At 44.6% G+C, this 14,999-nt stretch overlaps 1 protein-coding gene across 3 annotated transcripts in view; it reads left to right on the top strand.

Annotated features, from left to right (window-relative positions):
• The window catches only part of SEMA5B (semaphorin 5B), a 190,480-nt gene that overhangs the window by 127,538 nt on the left and 47,943 nt on the right, over window positions 1-14,999 (top strand). For all 3 annotated transcript variants that reach the window (XM_020985957.2, XM_020985961.2, XM_020985956.2), the window contains 3 exons: window positions 50-219; window positions 1,931-2,125; window positions 14,351-14,450. In XM_020985957.2, the coding sequence (XP_020841616.1) occupies window positions 1,972-2,125; window positions 14,351-14,450 (254 nt within the window). In that variant the 5' untranslated portion in view covers window positions 50-219; window positions 1,931-1,971. The remainder of the gene's footprint in view (window positions 1-49; window positions 220-1,930; window positions 2,126-14,350; window positions 14,451-14,999) is intronic.

Here is a 14,999-nt window from a genome sequence, read left to right as displayed (position 1 = left end):
AGGCACACTCCAGGCAGCTCAAAGTTATGCTCTCTCCATCTCTCTCTAGGGGCCCCAGAGCAAAGAGGACCTGCAGGCTTGAGCACTTCCCTTCCCTCCTCCTCTTTTGCATCCCATGCTGTGCTAGTGCTCCCACCTGGAGGCAGTGAAATCAACCAACAAGCAGGAAGGCCTTGGAGGACACGTTTGCATGCCAGCCCTAAGGGAGAGAGAGAAGTGGTAGGCATGAGACTCCTCCCCTAGGTACCTCTGGCCCTGGAGAGCTCAGGCTGGGGACTCGGGTGCAAGGGGAGAAGGGAGGGTCCTGTGGCTCAGGCCAAACATGTTCCAGGGGGCCAGCTGGGGCTGCTTGCAGTGGGGCAGGGAAGAAGCTCAGGGGTGGGGGTCTGGGAACAATGAGAGGAGGGAAGTGCACTTTCTGCATACTGTGTGTGTGTGTGTGTGTGTGTGTGTGTGTGTATGAGAGAGAGAGAGAGACACACACACACACACACACACACACCCCAGCTTTGGCTTGAGAACATGTTTTTGTGTGTGTCCAATTTCGCATATGATTTTATACCCTTCACCAAATGTCAAAATGCAAAGAGACATGACCCTCAGCCTCCCCTCCCCTTCCTCTGACTCTTTCTCCTCCAGGGTCTCTTTCTTGGTCAGTGTCTGGGTAGGAAGTCCAAAGGGTATAAACGAAAGAACTTGCCTTGGTATTTAGGCCAGGAAACCTGGGTTTTGGTCCTGACTATAGGTCCCTACCTAGCTATTTGGCCCTGGGCAAATCCCTTTTATCTCTCAGAGCCTCAGTTCTGTCCTCTGTAAAATGGACATGATAGCACAACTTGCAGGCACACAGAAGGAAGGAATTTATAAACTTTAAAGTGCTGAAGAAAAATGAGAGACATTTAAAGAATGCCTCTGCAGTGGAGACAGAGCAGGAAGAAGGGCTCAGGGCAGGAGGCCCAGTGGTGAGCGCACTCCGTCTCTGTTTATTGCCTGTATGACAGTGGGCATGCTTGAGTTCCCTGGGGGCCAGTCATTCTCCTTATCTGTATCACACTTGTCTCCCTGGTGGGGAGGACAGAAGAACACATGATGATAGGAAGAGGCAGGTAAGTGGTTGGCTTTCTCATTCATTAACTTTTTTAATCCACTGAGTTAGGTGAGGGTAACCTTTATTATTCCCATTTTACAGATGAGGAAACTGAGGTTCAGGGAGGTTTTGTATAGTGATCGTGTCAGCTGTCAAATCCTTTTCTTCAGAGGACTCCAGTGAATTGGGCAGATCGTCTCTGAAGGCTGGAATTATCTCTTTTAAAAATCATTAATTTATTTTGTTTTTTATGTTATCAGCATTTCTAAATATAACTCTCCCCATTCTCTCTCCAGTGAGATTATGTAAAAATCTTAGAAACAAGTGAGAGCCCAGTGTCTTTGGGCAGTCTGAGGCAATGGAAATGGTGTCTTAGGAAAGTTAATTTGCTGCTGGGCAGGGAAAGACTAAAACAAGGAGACCAAACACAGGCTATTGAAATGGTCTGGATTTGGGGTGTGAGGCCCCAAGCAGGACACCAGTGGAGAGGAAGGGATGAGCTCTGCAGATGCTAAACCCCCAAATCAGTAAGATTTGGTGACTGGTTGGGTGTGGCAGTTAAGAAGGGCATCCATAAAATATGTCTCCAAGCTGAGCTTTCACAGATATCAGAAATCACTTCAATCTAAGTTATCGGAGTTTGGGGTGGGGAAAGGAGTGCTTCCCTGCGGGGTGCGGGCATCCTTCCATGCCTGTGAATGCCTCACTGAAGGTATAGCTCTGATACCAATGTTTCTAGGCGTTAGGGGCAGGGAGAATGACAGAACCACCAAAGGCTGTGGGGCAGTGGGGCAGAGGGTGATAATGGGAGTAGATGGTGAGATGGAGTGTTCTGTGTTACAGGCATTCTCCCCAGGCCGAGGCTGGCAGCTAGAGCATCCATCATGGTCTTCCCCAGACCCCTGGCCATCACTTTGTCCTTGTCGGGCCTCATCCTGCTTGCATTGCACCTGTCCACTTCCCACAATGTGTCTGATGCCCCCAGCAGTGAGCAGCAACTGTGCACCTTGAGGGAACATCCGATCATAGCCTTTGAAGGTAAGTGCCCTGCCTCCCCGCTTCCATGCTGGCACCCTGTCTGTCATCATCAGCCGTGTTAGAGGGGATTTAAGTTTGATTAGGAATGATTTCCTAGCTATTGGGGCTATAGAACCTTGTAACAAATCATTAAAGGGGTATTGGAGAATATCCTTTAATGGGGTGGCTTAAATTTTTTTAAGTAGGGGAATCATCAATCTACTGGGCAGAGCCTGTTTTATTTTTATCTTTGCATTCATAGTCCCTGGCACAACAGAGAGAGAGAGGAATGCATAAAATATGACTCCAAGCAGGCCTTTATTGACGAGGGGTTGTGTACTAAAAGTGGTGTACACCTCAAAGCTAGGCAGACCTGGGTTTGGGTCAAATACTGGTTGTGTTACCCTGGTGAAGTCACTTAACCTCTCTTTGAGTGCTCAGGCACCTCTCATAACAGTGTAAGTTGTAGAGAAAGTGGTGGCCTGCATTGGAAGAGGGAGTTCCCTCCATTGGGAGTTCCCCATATCGATGAAAGCACAGGTCCAGTGCCTGTCCCCTATTCCCAGTGCCTTGTATATAGTAGGAGATTAATAAATGCATATTGGTTGATTGATTGAGTTACTTTTAATTCAGTTCTTAATTGAGGCTGGATCCAATGATCTTTCCAGGCCTCTTCTCTAATGAGTAAGTAGAAGAGGGAAGGAGGGAGGGAGGGGAGGAGACCCTTGGGACCCCCTTGATAAGAATGGAGACTGGTGCTCTTTGCATAGCTGGGGAAGTCATCATGGTAAGAGAGGCTGAGGGAAGGAAAGTCCACGCATGACCTTAATAATAATGACTTACTCATTTTAATAGTACTCAGAGGTCACTGAAAATCAGTGGTCTGTGCTCATTATAGTGATGGTACTCTAGCTGCTGTCAGTCTTCCTTGGTCTTGGCAGAGGCCCCAGGGAAAGGAGATTTGATGAAGGCAGATACAGTCTCACCTCTCAGTCCCTACAGGATCTCTTTGGATGGCTCCTGGGCTGGTTTGGAAACCTTCTTTGCCCTGTTCTGTTGTACATTTTTATCACTAATGTGGATGAAGGCATAAATGGTGTGCTTCTCACATTTGCAGATGAAATAAAGCCGAAAGACAACACTTACACTTTGAATGACATGCAGGATCCCAAGCAATCTGGACAGGCCAGAAAGAGGGGTTCCTTGAAAAAATTATTCTTAAAAAAAATAACCCCCATCAATACAGGAAGGGGGACAGCATGACTGGACATTTTAATGTTTAATTACTATGAAGAAGATCTGGGGGGTTTTAGAAGATTGTAAATTCAATATAACTCAATCCCATGATATGGCAGGACCCCCCTCCACACACACACACACACACACACACACACACACACACACACACACACACACACACACTCCACCCACTCCAAGCTAACTTCATCTTGGATAGTATTGCTAGCATCTTGTCCTGAATGAAGGAAGGGATAATTCTATTATGCGTGGCCCTGGTCTGCCCTCCTCTGGAGGACAGTGTTCCATTCCAGGGGCTACATTTTAGGAAGGACCAATGCCTTTCTTAAAAGCTTGATAAACTGAAGGGTGTCTCAACCAAGATAGTGAAAGGCCTTGAGTCTGTGCCACTTGAGAAATGGTAGAAGGAAGCAGAGATGTTTAATATAGAGAAGGACATGTCCACAGTCTTCAGGAATTTGAAAGGCTGTCACCTAGAACAAAGATTAGACTCATTCTGTTTGGCCCTAGAGGGCAGAACCAGGGCTAATAGGTAGAAATTGCTTGCTAAGGCAGATTTCGGTTCAGCAGGAGGAATTGCAGATTGTAGATTTAGAATGGGAAGGGGTCTTAGAAGTCATCAAATCCAACTCCATCCTGCCACAGATAAAGAAACTGAGACCTAAAGGAAGTTGTGACCCAGAGTCACACAGCTAGGAGGTATTTGAAGCAGGATTTGAACCCAGGTCCTCCTGAGTGTAGATTCACACACAGCATTCTGGCCATTATACCACTAAAAGCTTTCTGAGCATTAGAGCTATCCCAAAAGTGGGCTCTGGTTCCCATCGCTAGAGTTCTTCCTTTGGAATATGGATGAGCACTTGTCAGTTATGTGGATAAAGGGCTGGGCCTGGAGTCAGGAAGTCCTGAGTTCAAATTTGGCCTCAGCTACCTACTAGCTGTGTGACCCTGGGCAAGTCACTTGACATCTGTCTGCCTCCCTTTCCTCATTTGTAAAATGGGAACAATAATAGCCCCTGTTTCTCAGGGTTGCTGTGAGAATCAAACAAGACAATATTTGCAAAGCAACTGGCAAATCTTAAAGCTCTATAAAGACTAGCCACTGCATTACTACTATTATGATTACTACTGCTACCACTACCGCCACTACTACTACCACTACTACTACTACTACTACTACTACTACTACTACTACTACTCCTACTCCTACTCCTACTCCTCCTCCTATTACTACTATTATTACTACTACTATTACTATGTCATGATGGAAGAGAATATTACCATTTAGGTACCAGGAGCATAAGATGATCTAACTCAGACTCTATGGGAAACATCATAGAGAAACAGGGAAAGCCCACTGAAGAAAGCTCAGAAAGCAACATATAGAAAGCACAAAGGAACACAGTGTAAACCAAATATCTGATCACGAGGGATAGGCATGATTGAGTCAATCAGGCTAGGCTTCATGGAGGAGGTGGGCTGGGGAGGGGTGTGGGGTACAGTTAAGGGCCAGTGGGTGTGAATTAGTGGAGAGGAGGGACAGATGGGGAGGTTGAGGGAGGTGGTCTGAGATTTCTGCTGCAAGGAGATTGGCAGGGGGTGAGGCTGAGTTGGGGGGAGGGAATTCCCAACTGTGGGCTTCTCTGTCTCCAGGAGGAAGCTTTCCAGCTGTCTTCTCTGTGCTGTCTTGTTTGAGCTGGGGCCCTGGGGCTTTGAAGGCTTAAGTGGATTAAAGTAAATTAGCAATGTCCTTAAGCCTACAAAATGTGCAGACACCCTCTGATTTCTAATTGCTCCACGGAGCAGATTGTGGCTGTCACACAGAAGTGTGTGTGTGTGTGTGGTGTGTGTGTGTGTGTGTGTGTGTGTGTGTGTGTGTGTGTAGGGGGAGGGGTGAATAGAGGGGATAGAGGGTGAGAGTGGGGAGACCTGTCAGATTAGTTAAAACCTTTCCAGGGCTGAGGGCCTTTCTGTCTGTGGTTCCAAAGTGGCGACTCATAATGGAAATATTTCCACTCTAGGTTGGAGTCTGGGATTTACCATTGCTCTAATGAATCTGGGTTGCTCAGTTAGAGGCTGCGGGACAAGGCGCTAGACAGAGTTAGACATCCTTATACTCCTCCACCCCACCTAATTCTGAATCTTGAGACTTATTCCTTATTCCTTTAACTATAACCTGAATTGTCCACATTGAGTCAATCAATGTCAACAACCATTTATTAAGCACTTACTATATACTAGGCCAGGGGTGGGGAACCTGAGGCCTCTAGGCCACATGTGGCCCTCTAGGTCCTCAAGTGTAGCCCTTGACTGAATCCAAACTTCACAGAACAAATCCCCTTAATAAAAGGATTGTTCTGTAAAACCTGAACTCAGACAAAAGGCTGCACCCAAGGACCTAGAAGGCCACATGTGGCCTCGGTTTCTCACCCCTGGCCTAGGCACTATGCTAAGTAGACCTGATCCCTCCAGGAATGTAGTGGAGGAGACAACACTTAAATAATTAGATACCTACAAGAAAAGGAGTAGATGTACCCTCCTTCCCTCACAGAGGGGAAGGCAGGGAGGTAGGATGGGAAGAGAGACAGGAGGGGTTTCTTCCAGAAGATGGTATCTGAGTTAAATATTGAAGAAGGCCAAAGATACCTAAAGGGCGAGGTGAGGAGGAAGAATATTCTAGCCAATGCAAAGTAACAGAGAAGGGAGACAATGGAGGGTGGTATTAGAAGAACTGCTTAGCTCCTTTGTGATTGCTCTTTGGGTGGTTATAATAATAATTTAGATGGTATTTTGAAAACACATTATATATGTGTAAAGTAGAAGGGCTTGTGTAAGAATTTAAACTCATACCACAGGGAGACAGAGATGGGGCAACATGAGTTTCAGGGACATTGATTCAGATAGATATGTTTTGGGATGTGGAATGCTCTATCACACATCTCCAAGGGAGACTGATTTCCACCTTTGTGGAGCATAGAAGGAAGGCTGTGGCTACATGCTTACATACTGATTGATTCATTCATTTATCCATTTATTTATTTGTTCATTTATCTGTTTATTAGTGTGCTTTTCTACCTTCAAGAGGGGCTTTGGGCTAGAATTACATCTATTTATTATACTTCAAATATTTACAATTTAGGAATATGATTGGGGCAGCTGGGTAGTACAGTGGATAGAGCACTGGCCCTGGAGTCAGGAAGACTTGAGTTCAGATTCGACCTCAGACACTTATTAGCTTAGCTGTGTGACCCTGGGCAAGTCACTTCACCCTGTTTGCCTCAGTTTCCTCATTTATAAAATGAGCTGGAGAAGGAAATGGAAAACCACTCCAGTATCTTTGACAAGTAAACCCCAAATGAGGTCATGGAGAGTCAGATACAATTGAAATGACTCAATAATGAAAGACAAAATGGGCTTTTCATCTCTGAATAGTATGAACCTTATTCCCTGGGCAAGAGGGAGTCATCTGAGTGTTTTGAGCGGTGATGGGACCATACTTGTGAATAAGGAAGATTCGTGCTATGGTCTGGATGTGTTATGAAGACTAGTTTGGAGGGGGTCAGGGAGAGGATGGAAAGAAGCAGGAAGACCTAGTAGGAGGTTACTATATTAATCTAAGCAGGTGGTAATAACAGCCTGGTCTATGATGGTGATAATAGGGATAGGAGGAAAAAGATGAAAAGATACTACAGAGACAGTTAATGACTTGGTAACTGATAGGATATGAGAAGTGAAGAGGAGGAAAGAAGAAAAAATAATCCCAGAATGTGAGAGACAGTGTGATTGGATATACCATTGAGAGAAGTCAGAATTTGGGGAAAGGATAATTAGCCCAGCTTGGAACATGCTGAGTTTGAGGTAGCAGCAGAACATCTAGATAAAGGTGTCTTGTAGGTAGCTGGAGATGCTGGCCTGTAGAGTGGGAGACAGGTCAGGGCCAAAGAAGGAGACTCGGAAGTTATCTGCATAATAGAGCTCGTGGTTAAAACCATAAGAATAAATGAAATTACGAAGAGAAAGAGCATAAAAAAAGGAAGGGCACCAAGAGCAGAACCTTGGGGAATACTAAGGGTAAGGACAGGTAAGGAAGAGGAGGAGAAGCCAGCAGAGACAGAGACGTAGGAGAGCAAGGGACTGTGGTATCCCTGAAGTCAGAGAGGGAGGGTATCCCCCTTACCCCGACCAGGTCTATTGTTGTATCTTCCCTCAGGGTCTAATAAAGCAGTCCCAGACAGTAGCTCTCAATTATGGGAAGCATTCGATTGATGTTATCGACCCCGGCCTTTTCTAAACTTCTAAGGTATTTAGTGGCCAAGTTACATAATCTAGCACTTATTTCTGCACCATCTGGTCTTGTTTTCTCATCTTTTCCCTAGGTATATTAGTCTAGGCCTTCCAAGTAGATTGTAAGCTTCTGGAGAGCAGGAGTAAGTGTGACGTCTGCTTTCGGGGTCTCTTCCACCTCACTGAGCAGGGTTCTGTGCATGTGATAGGTGTCTCTGCACCTCACAATCCCTTCACACCTTCTTGTCAGGTTCAATCCTTGTATGAATTGTCCCATAAATCCTCCTAAAAGGTTCTTCTACCCAAGGCAAAGAAGTCCTTGTTTTGGGTTTGGGGTTTTTGTTTCAGTGCAAACTGTTTCAACAAGCTTTGTGCTAAGGCACTGGCGATAGAGAGACAGCCAAAACAGTCTGTCTTCAGGGAGCTTACCTTCTACCAGACCAGGATGTGGATAAAACATATGATTTAATTACAGCATGTTAGGAGTGTGCCCCTGGAACTCTCACATTCTCTCTTTATAATCCATCCCCCCCCAAAAGAAGCTTAATCTCAAACAGGAGAGACCCCCAAGGTTCCCATTTCATTGCCAGCTTGAAACTTTGGTTATTAATAATCTTCTCCAATTAGAATGAGAACTCCTTCAGAGCAGGGTCTATTTTTCTTTTTTTCTTCTTGTTCTTATCTCTGAGTTGCATGTTTCCTTCTCCAGCTCATTTATAGATGAAGAAACTGAGGCAAACAGGGTTAAGTGATTTGCCCAAGGTCACATAGCTAGTAAGTGTCTGAGGCCGGATTTGAACTCACAGAGACAAGTCTTCCTGACTCCAGGCCCCGGTGTTCTATCCACTTCACCACGTAGCAGCCCAATACTTAGCACCTAACAAGCACTTAATAAATGCATTTCCATTCATTCACTCATTCATTTGTTGTTTCCGCAGTAGCAAGGTAGCCTTCAGGCTGTTCATCTCTCATCTTACTGCCCCACGCCAGAGAATGGACGAGCACATAATAGGGCTCAGTAAATGCTCAGTGGTTGATTGATTACTTTAAAGTCGTTGCCACCAGGGTGTTCCTGAGCTGCTGCTGTAAATCACTCCTCATTTCCCACAGATTCACAAGAGCACCTCAGATGCTTGATTTTCATTTCTGATGTTTTTCTGTAGGCAGCAGCATCAAAAGCCTTGACTTTGATTTTCTTGGCCTCTTTTCCCCCTTTTCATCCCTCTGCATCCCCATCTTTTAGTGATTTTTAGACAGCGCTTACAATCTACCTCCTGGGAAGCCTGGTCATATGGATACTTAGCGGTTTTGTAACGTTGGGATTTGGGGAGGCAGCGTATTGATGGTACAGTGGAAATAGTGCTGGACTCTGGAGTGGAAACACCTGCATTCAAATCTTGCCTCTCATGATTACCAGTTGTGGTGAATCACGTAACCTTCATGGGCCTCAGTTTCCTCATTGGTAAAATGACAGGGTTGAACTGGATGGCCCACTGAGGTAAAGGTGTGCTTGAGCCGGCTCATACAGGCTCCTGAGAGCTCAATGTTAAATTTTTCAGTGTCAGCATTTATACCTCAGAAACGGAAAAATGCTGCAACTCAGGGCTTGGTGTATTGTCGATTGTCCACACGCTAGACTTAAGAAAGTGATGCAAAATTCTAATGATGCAGATTAAACATAAAAGTGCACGTACTTTAAAATACATTTTTTTTGTTTAGGCAACTGTGATTAAGTGACTTGCCCAGGGTCACACAGCCAGTAAGTGTCAAGTGTTTGGTCTGAGGTCAGATTTGAACTCAGGTCCTCCTGGCTTCAGGGCCAGTGCTTTAACTGCTGCGCCACCTACCTGCCCCCAAAATACATATTTTTAAAGGCCATATTTTTTTCCTACCAGAACGCCAGTTGTTAAACATGTGCCAGCATGGCCCTATCCTACAGTCTCTTTCAGCTCATAGATCTGTGATCCTATGAGAATTCTTTGGAGTCCTCCTTATTATTATTGTGATTGTTCTTATTTGCAAAAAAGATACCTTGGCATCTTAGAGAGAGCTGGTTGGGACTTCAGAGGTCATCTATGTCAACTGTATTTTTACAGATGAGGAAACTGAGGCTCTGAGCGAATAAATGATTTGTCAAGGTCACAAAGATAAGATATAGCAGAGCTGGGATTCAAATTCAGATACTCCAAATCTAATGTCCTTTCCAAAGCCAGCCTGGGATTTACTATCTGAGGTGGGTAATCCACAAAGTGGATAACTGAGAATTGGCTGTCATTGAAATCATTCACCTAGAATGGGACTTTTCTTATTAGTTCCACCTGAATCCAAAGCTTTTTCTGTGTGTTTTTGGAACATGCTTGGTTTTGGGTTTTTTAGTTTAGCTTTTTTTTTTTAAAATCCAGCTTTCTCTCTATCTCCCATGACTTTATTTTTACATTTAAAGGAAGCAAAAACTAGTTAATTAATTCAAAAAGATAATGATAAGTAAATAATGAAATGATAAATAAATACTGAATGAATGAATAAATAAGTATAATAATAAAAAGAAATTAAAAGGGCAGCTAGGTAGTACAGTGGATAGAAGCAGCCCTGGAGATGACCTGAGTTCAAATCTGGATTTGTACACTTATTAGCTGTGTAACCCTGGGCAAGTCATTTAACCCCGATTGCCTCCAAAAAAAATTATTTTAAAAAGCTTAAGGGAAACTAGCTTTCATTCCAAGATTCAGTGGAATCCAACCCTCAATCAGGCCATGTTTCTTCTAGAAAAAGTGGGGGTGGAGAGTACGAGTGAAATTTGAGTCAAGGAGAGATTATTACAACTTTTCTACCTCTTTCAAAGTATCGTTTCCCCAAGTTGGAAGAAGAAGACCTGGGACCTTTGAAAGAGAAAAACATTCTCTGTCTTTTCTATTATCCCATTTCTCCTTTATTCCCCTCAAATGGAGTTGGAAATAGGGAAAAAGAACTCTCTAAAATTATGTCCACTGATCATAGAACTGCAGAGCTGGAAGAGACCTTAGAGTCCAATTTTTTACTTTACAGATGAGAAAACTGAGGCCCAGAGTCAACTTCTTATTTCCTGCAACCTGCCATCTTCCTTCTTTTACCACATACTTCACCAGAGTTGTGTTGATAAATGTTTAACAACTAGCTCTCCAGAAAAAAAAAATGCACTAAACACAATTTTAAGTTAAATTTGCTTTATTAACATTTTCTTCATCACTTTCTAAAGTCTAGAAGTCAACAAAACACTATGCCAAGCCCTGAACTATAGTGCTTACTGATTTCTGAGGTGCAAATGTGCACACTCAAAAGGTAATAATCAGCTGTGACAGAGCTGGCGCGGGCTGGCTGCAGCCCGCTCCGCATCCTCAATGTCCCCTGTGTGAGGAATTCTGGAGAATGATGCAGAAGGATCTGATTCTTTCTCTTGGAGAAACTTCCAAGCTAATAGATGAGGCAGAGGACCCCCACAGGAAATAGACTAGAACACATTAAAAAGCAACTTAACAACAGAATAAAGAACATTTCTGGGAGGGGTTGAGTTTTGAGCTGAGCTTCAAAAGTAGGTCTGTATACTGCTAAGATTTTGGAAGAATGTGTCTGTTAAATCTAGAGAGCTGAGCTCACTTTTGGCCCTCACAGCCTACCCTATAAATGTCCACTACCAGCCTAAGCCTGTGCCATTATACCTCTGCCCACCAGTCTCCTGCTGAGGTCAGAAGTGACGTGAAAGGATGCTTCATTGTCCTGCAGGATTTATTGTTATTTTTTTTAATCATGCACAGTGTTTGAAAAGCGTCCAACTCACAGAACCTCCCGTCCTCGGGGGAGCTTTTAAGTATTTGCTTGTTGTGTAGAAATGAGGGGCTGCTTTACTCCTCAGAGGATGGATAATGAGCTATGATTTATTTCCTCTGGATTCCTCTGACGCTCCCTCCCTCGCCCCTTCCACCCCCTTCTCTGCCATCAGCACGTGCACTCACAGCCCACTCTCCTGTACTGGCTGAGCTGATCACAAACGCATTATGGGGAAATGTGTTCTACTACGGAGCAGCCAACTGTCTGACCCTGACCTCCACCCCTCTTGACCCTGAGAATCCCTCTGCCTTGAGGGTCATTCCAGTCCTGTATTTAAAGGTAGAAGAGTTCTCAGGAGCCATCTAATTAATCCGACCTCACTTTATAGATGAGGAACCTTAGGCCTAAAGAGGTTGTGACCCTGCCCAAAATCACTCTTGTGACCTTGGAATGGGAGAACCGAGGTAAGATCCCAGATTGTCTGATACCGTATCTGGCTCTTTTCTCTATTACAGGGGTTTAAAGCTAGAAGGAGGCTTTGTTCTTGATTCATTCTGTTTTCACAGAACCTCAGGGATGGAAAGAGCCTCAGAGATTATATAATCCAACCCCAATCTGGAATCCTCTTGATAACATCCTTGATAAATGACCTAGAATAACTGGGAACCTCATTACCTCATGGCAGCTCACTGCACTTTGGGATGGCTCTAATTGTTGGGAAATGTTTCCTTGCATGGAGTCAAACCTTCCTCTAAGCAACTTCCAACCATTGCTTATAATAGTGTAGTACAGCAGAAACCAGAATGGATTTATTTAGTCAGAGGACCTGGGCTCAAATCTCACTTCTGACTGTGTGACTTTGGGTGCGCTATTTATTTTGTCCAAGTCTCTATTTACTCATCTGTAAGATGAGAAGGTTGAGGGGTAGCTAGGTGGTGCAGTGGATGGAGCACCAGCCCTGGAGTTAGGAGGATCTGAGTTCAAATCCGGCCTCAGACACATAACACTTCTTAGCTGTGTGACTCTGGCCAAGTCACTTAACCCCAATTGCCTGTCAAAAACAAACGAGATGAGAAGGTTGAACTAGCAGGGTCCCACATTTCTGTCCAATTCTAAATCTATGATCCTGTGAACCTATAAGTCAGATTCCAGATATTTGATGGCAGCTATCATGGCCCCTCTAAACATCCTTAGTTCCTACAACCAATCTCATATGGCATGTGATGGCAGGTTGGTTCTTTAACCATCCTGGATGTTTTCCCAGCTCTGTCTTGTCAATGCACTCCCTAAAATATGTCTCTCAGAGCTGAAGGCAATCTTCTAGATGAGATATTACAAGAGCAGAGGAAGGCCATTATTTTGCTCACTCTGAACACCTGCTTCTGTCAATGAAGGCCAAGGCCACGATTCCGCCCAGCATTTTTGACAGGTATTCTAGGACCTGAGACAGGCAGCATGGCCTGGGAAGATCAGGGTTCAAGTCCCACCCTTGACACACTCTCTGTGTGACCCTGGGCAAGTCACAACCTCTTCTGCTCTAGGCAACTAAAACTATAAATCCCAGAGGAGGTGCTGACCCTCATTGGTAGAGGGAATTCCCTCACCTGGGAGTTCACACTAACTAATGAAATCACAGCTCTGGTCCTTAACCTTATCCTTATTTTAGGATTTACCTAATTCTATCAGAGGCAACTGACGGTACAATGGATAGAGAATTAGGCCTGGAATCAGGAAGATCTGAGTTCAAATCCAGCCTCAGGCACCTACTGTCTGTGTGACCCTGGGCAAGTCACTTTAACTTCTGACTGCCTCAGTTTCCTCAATTGTAAAATGGGGATAATAGTAGCACCTACCTCTCAGGCTTGTTGTGAGGATCAAATAAGATAATATTTGTAAAGCACTTAGCACAGTGCCTGGCACATAGTAGGTGCTTTATAAATGTTTATTCCCTTTCCTCTAGGATTCCTGGTGGGGGCATTCTGCTGCCTTATATCTGATGACCCTGGTCTTGACTCTGCATGCACGGACATGTGGATAGATTTAGAAGGACTCTCCCTTGTCTCAGCACCTTCAGTCTAGCAACTGGACAGCAGGTGATAGGAACACGATTGTTCTCTAATCAAATCTTGAGAAAGGAACTCTACTCAATGTACTTTCCTATGTGGATGGCTGGCTTAACAACTTGTTTTAAATCAAACTCAAATGGGACCTGTGAAGTTCCCTTCCCCCTCCAACCAGGATTCCTGTAAAGACTTTGGAGTTGAAGACAGACAGTCTTACGCTGTACAGTGGTAAGAACGCTGGGTTTGGCTCCAGAGTCTCTGGGTTCAAATCCTGCCTATCACTTGCTATCTCTGTGCTGCCAGACAACCTCTCTGGGCCTCAGTTTCCTCATCTGTGATGAAAGGATACTGAAATAAATAGATGCTAAGTTCCCGCCCAGCTCTAAATTTAGGTTGGACCTCTGGAGGATTTTAGCCAGTTCAGGGATCTAAATCAGAGGTCACAGGGAAGGAAATCCATCTCTGGCTATATGACCAGAAAATAGTACTTCTCTTTCTGTGCCCTCATGTCCACATCTACATCAGAGCCACAGTGACCTTTTATGAAATCCTAGAATGATAGAGCTCCAGAGATCATGTTACCCGACCCCGTCATTCTACAGCTAAGGAAGCTTCAGCCCACAGGAGAAGGTTGATCCATCCAAGATCACACAGCTAGTTAATGGCAGGACTGGGATTAGAACCAAGGTCTCCTAACTCCCATCTCCAGTGTTCTTTCTAACCATTTTCCTCGATTGACACAGGTTCATCTAGAAGCCCCAGGGATGGGGAATGGGGTGTCTCTTAGTAATTGGGTGTTTATCTCTTTTTCTGCCCCATCCCCACTCCTTGTACCCAGATCTGAAGCCGTGGGTCTCTAACTTCACCTACCCTGGAGTTCAAGATTTCTCCCAGCTTGCTCTAGACCCCTCCAGGAACCAGCTCATCGTGGGAGCCAGGTAACAGCACAGGACCCATTAGCAGGTCCCACCGGAGGAGTGGGATGGGATCTGGAGTAGCCAATGAGCTAGAATGAATCAACTAAATCCCAGGGAATTTCCAGCCCTAGTCACTCATTCATGGGGAGGAGGACATAAGGATTTTCTTCTCCTGTCACCCCTCACAGAGTCTTTAGAAACTCTTTCCTCAGCAAGTATGTGTTTATGCACAAGACTAGAGTTTGGGATCTGAAAGAAATCAGGCAATAAATAACGGAAGACTTTCTAAAAAAGGCCGTGTCCTCATTCCCCTCTTATACCCTTCTGGGGTGAATGGAAAACCTACCAGCTAGAAGCTACTGTGTACACTTTCCACTAGTTTTTCCCTAGAAATTGAAAGATCAGGAAGATCCCACGACTGAAAAATATCTCCCTCAGACACTAGAGATTTTTCCTTTAATCACACACCCTGAAATTCTACAAGTCAGAGCCTTTGACAGTGGCTTCCTTTAAAGTTCAAAATACCATCAGGGAAGGTATGAGTCCTTAATACCTTAGCAGGAATTAGTT

Source organism: Phascolarctos cinereus, unplaced genomic scaffold (assembly GCF_003287225.1).
Source record: "Phascolarctos cinereus isolate Bilbo 61053 unplaced genomic scaffold, phaCin_HiC Scaffold_726;HRSCAF=1367, whole genome shotgun sequence".
Lineage (NCBI taxonomy): Eukaryota > Metazoa > Chordata > Mammalia > Diprotodontia > Phascolarctidae > Phascolarctos > Phascolarctos cinereus.
Note: the sequence above shows the minus strand (reverse complement) of the source record. Positions and strands in the feature narration are given on the sequence as shown.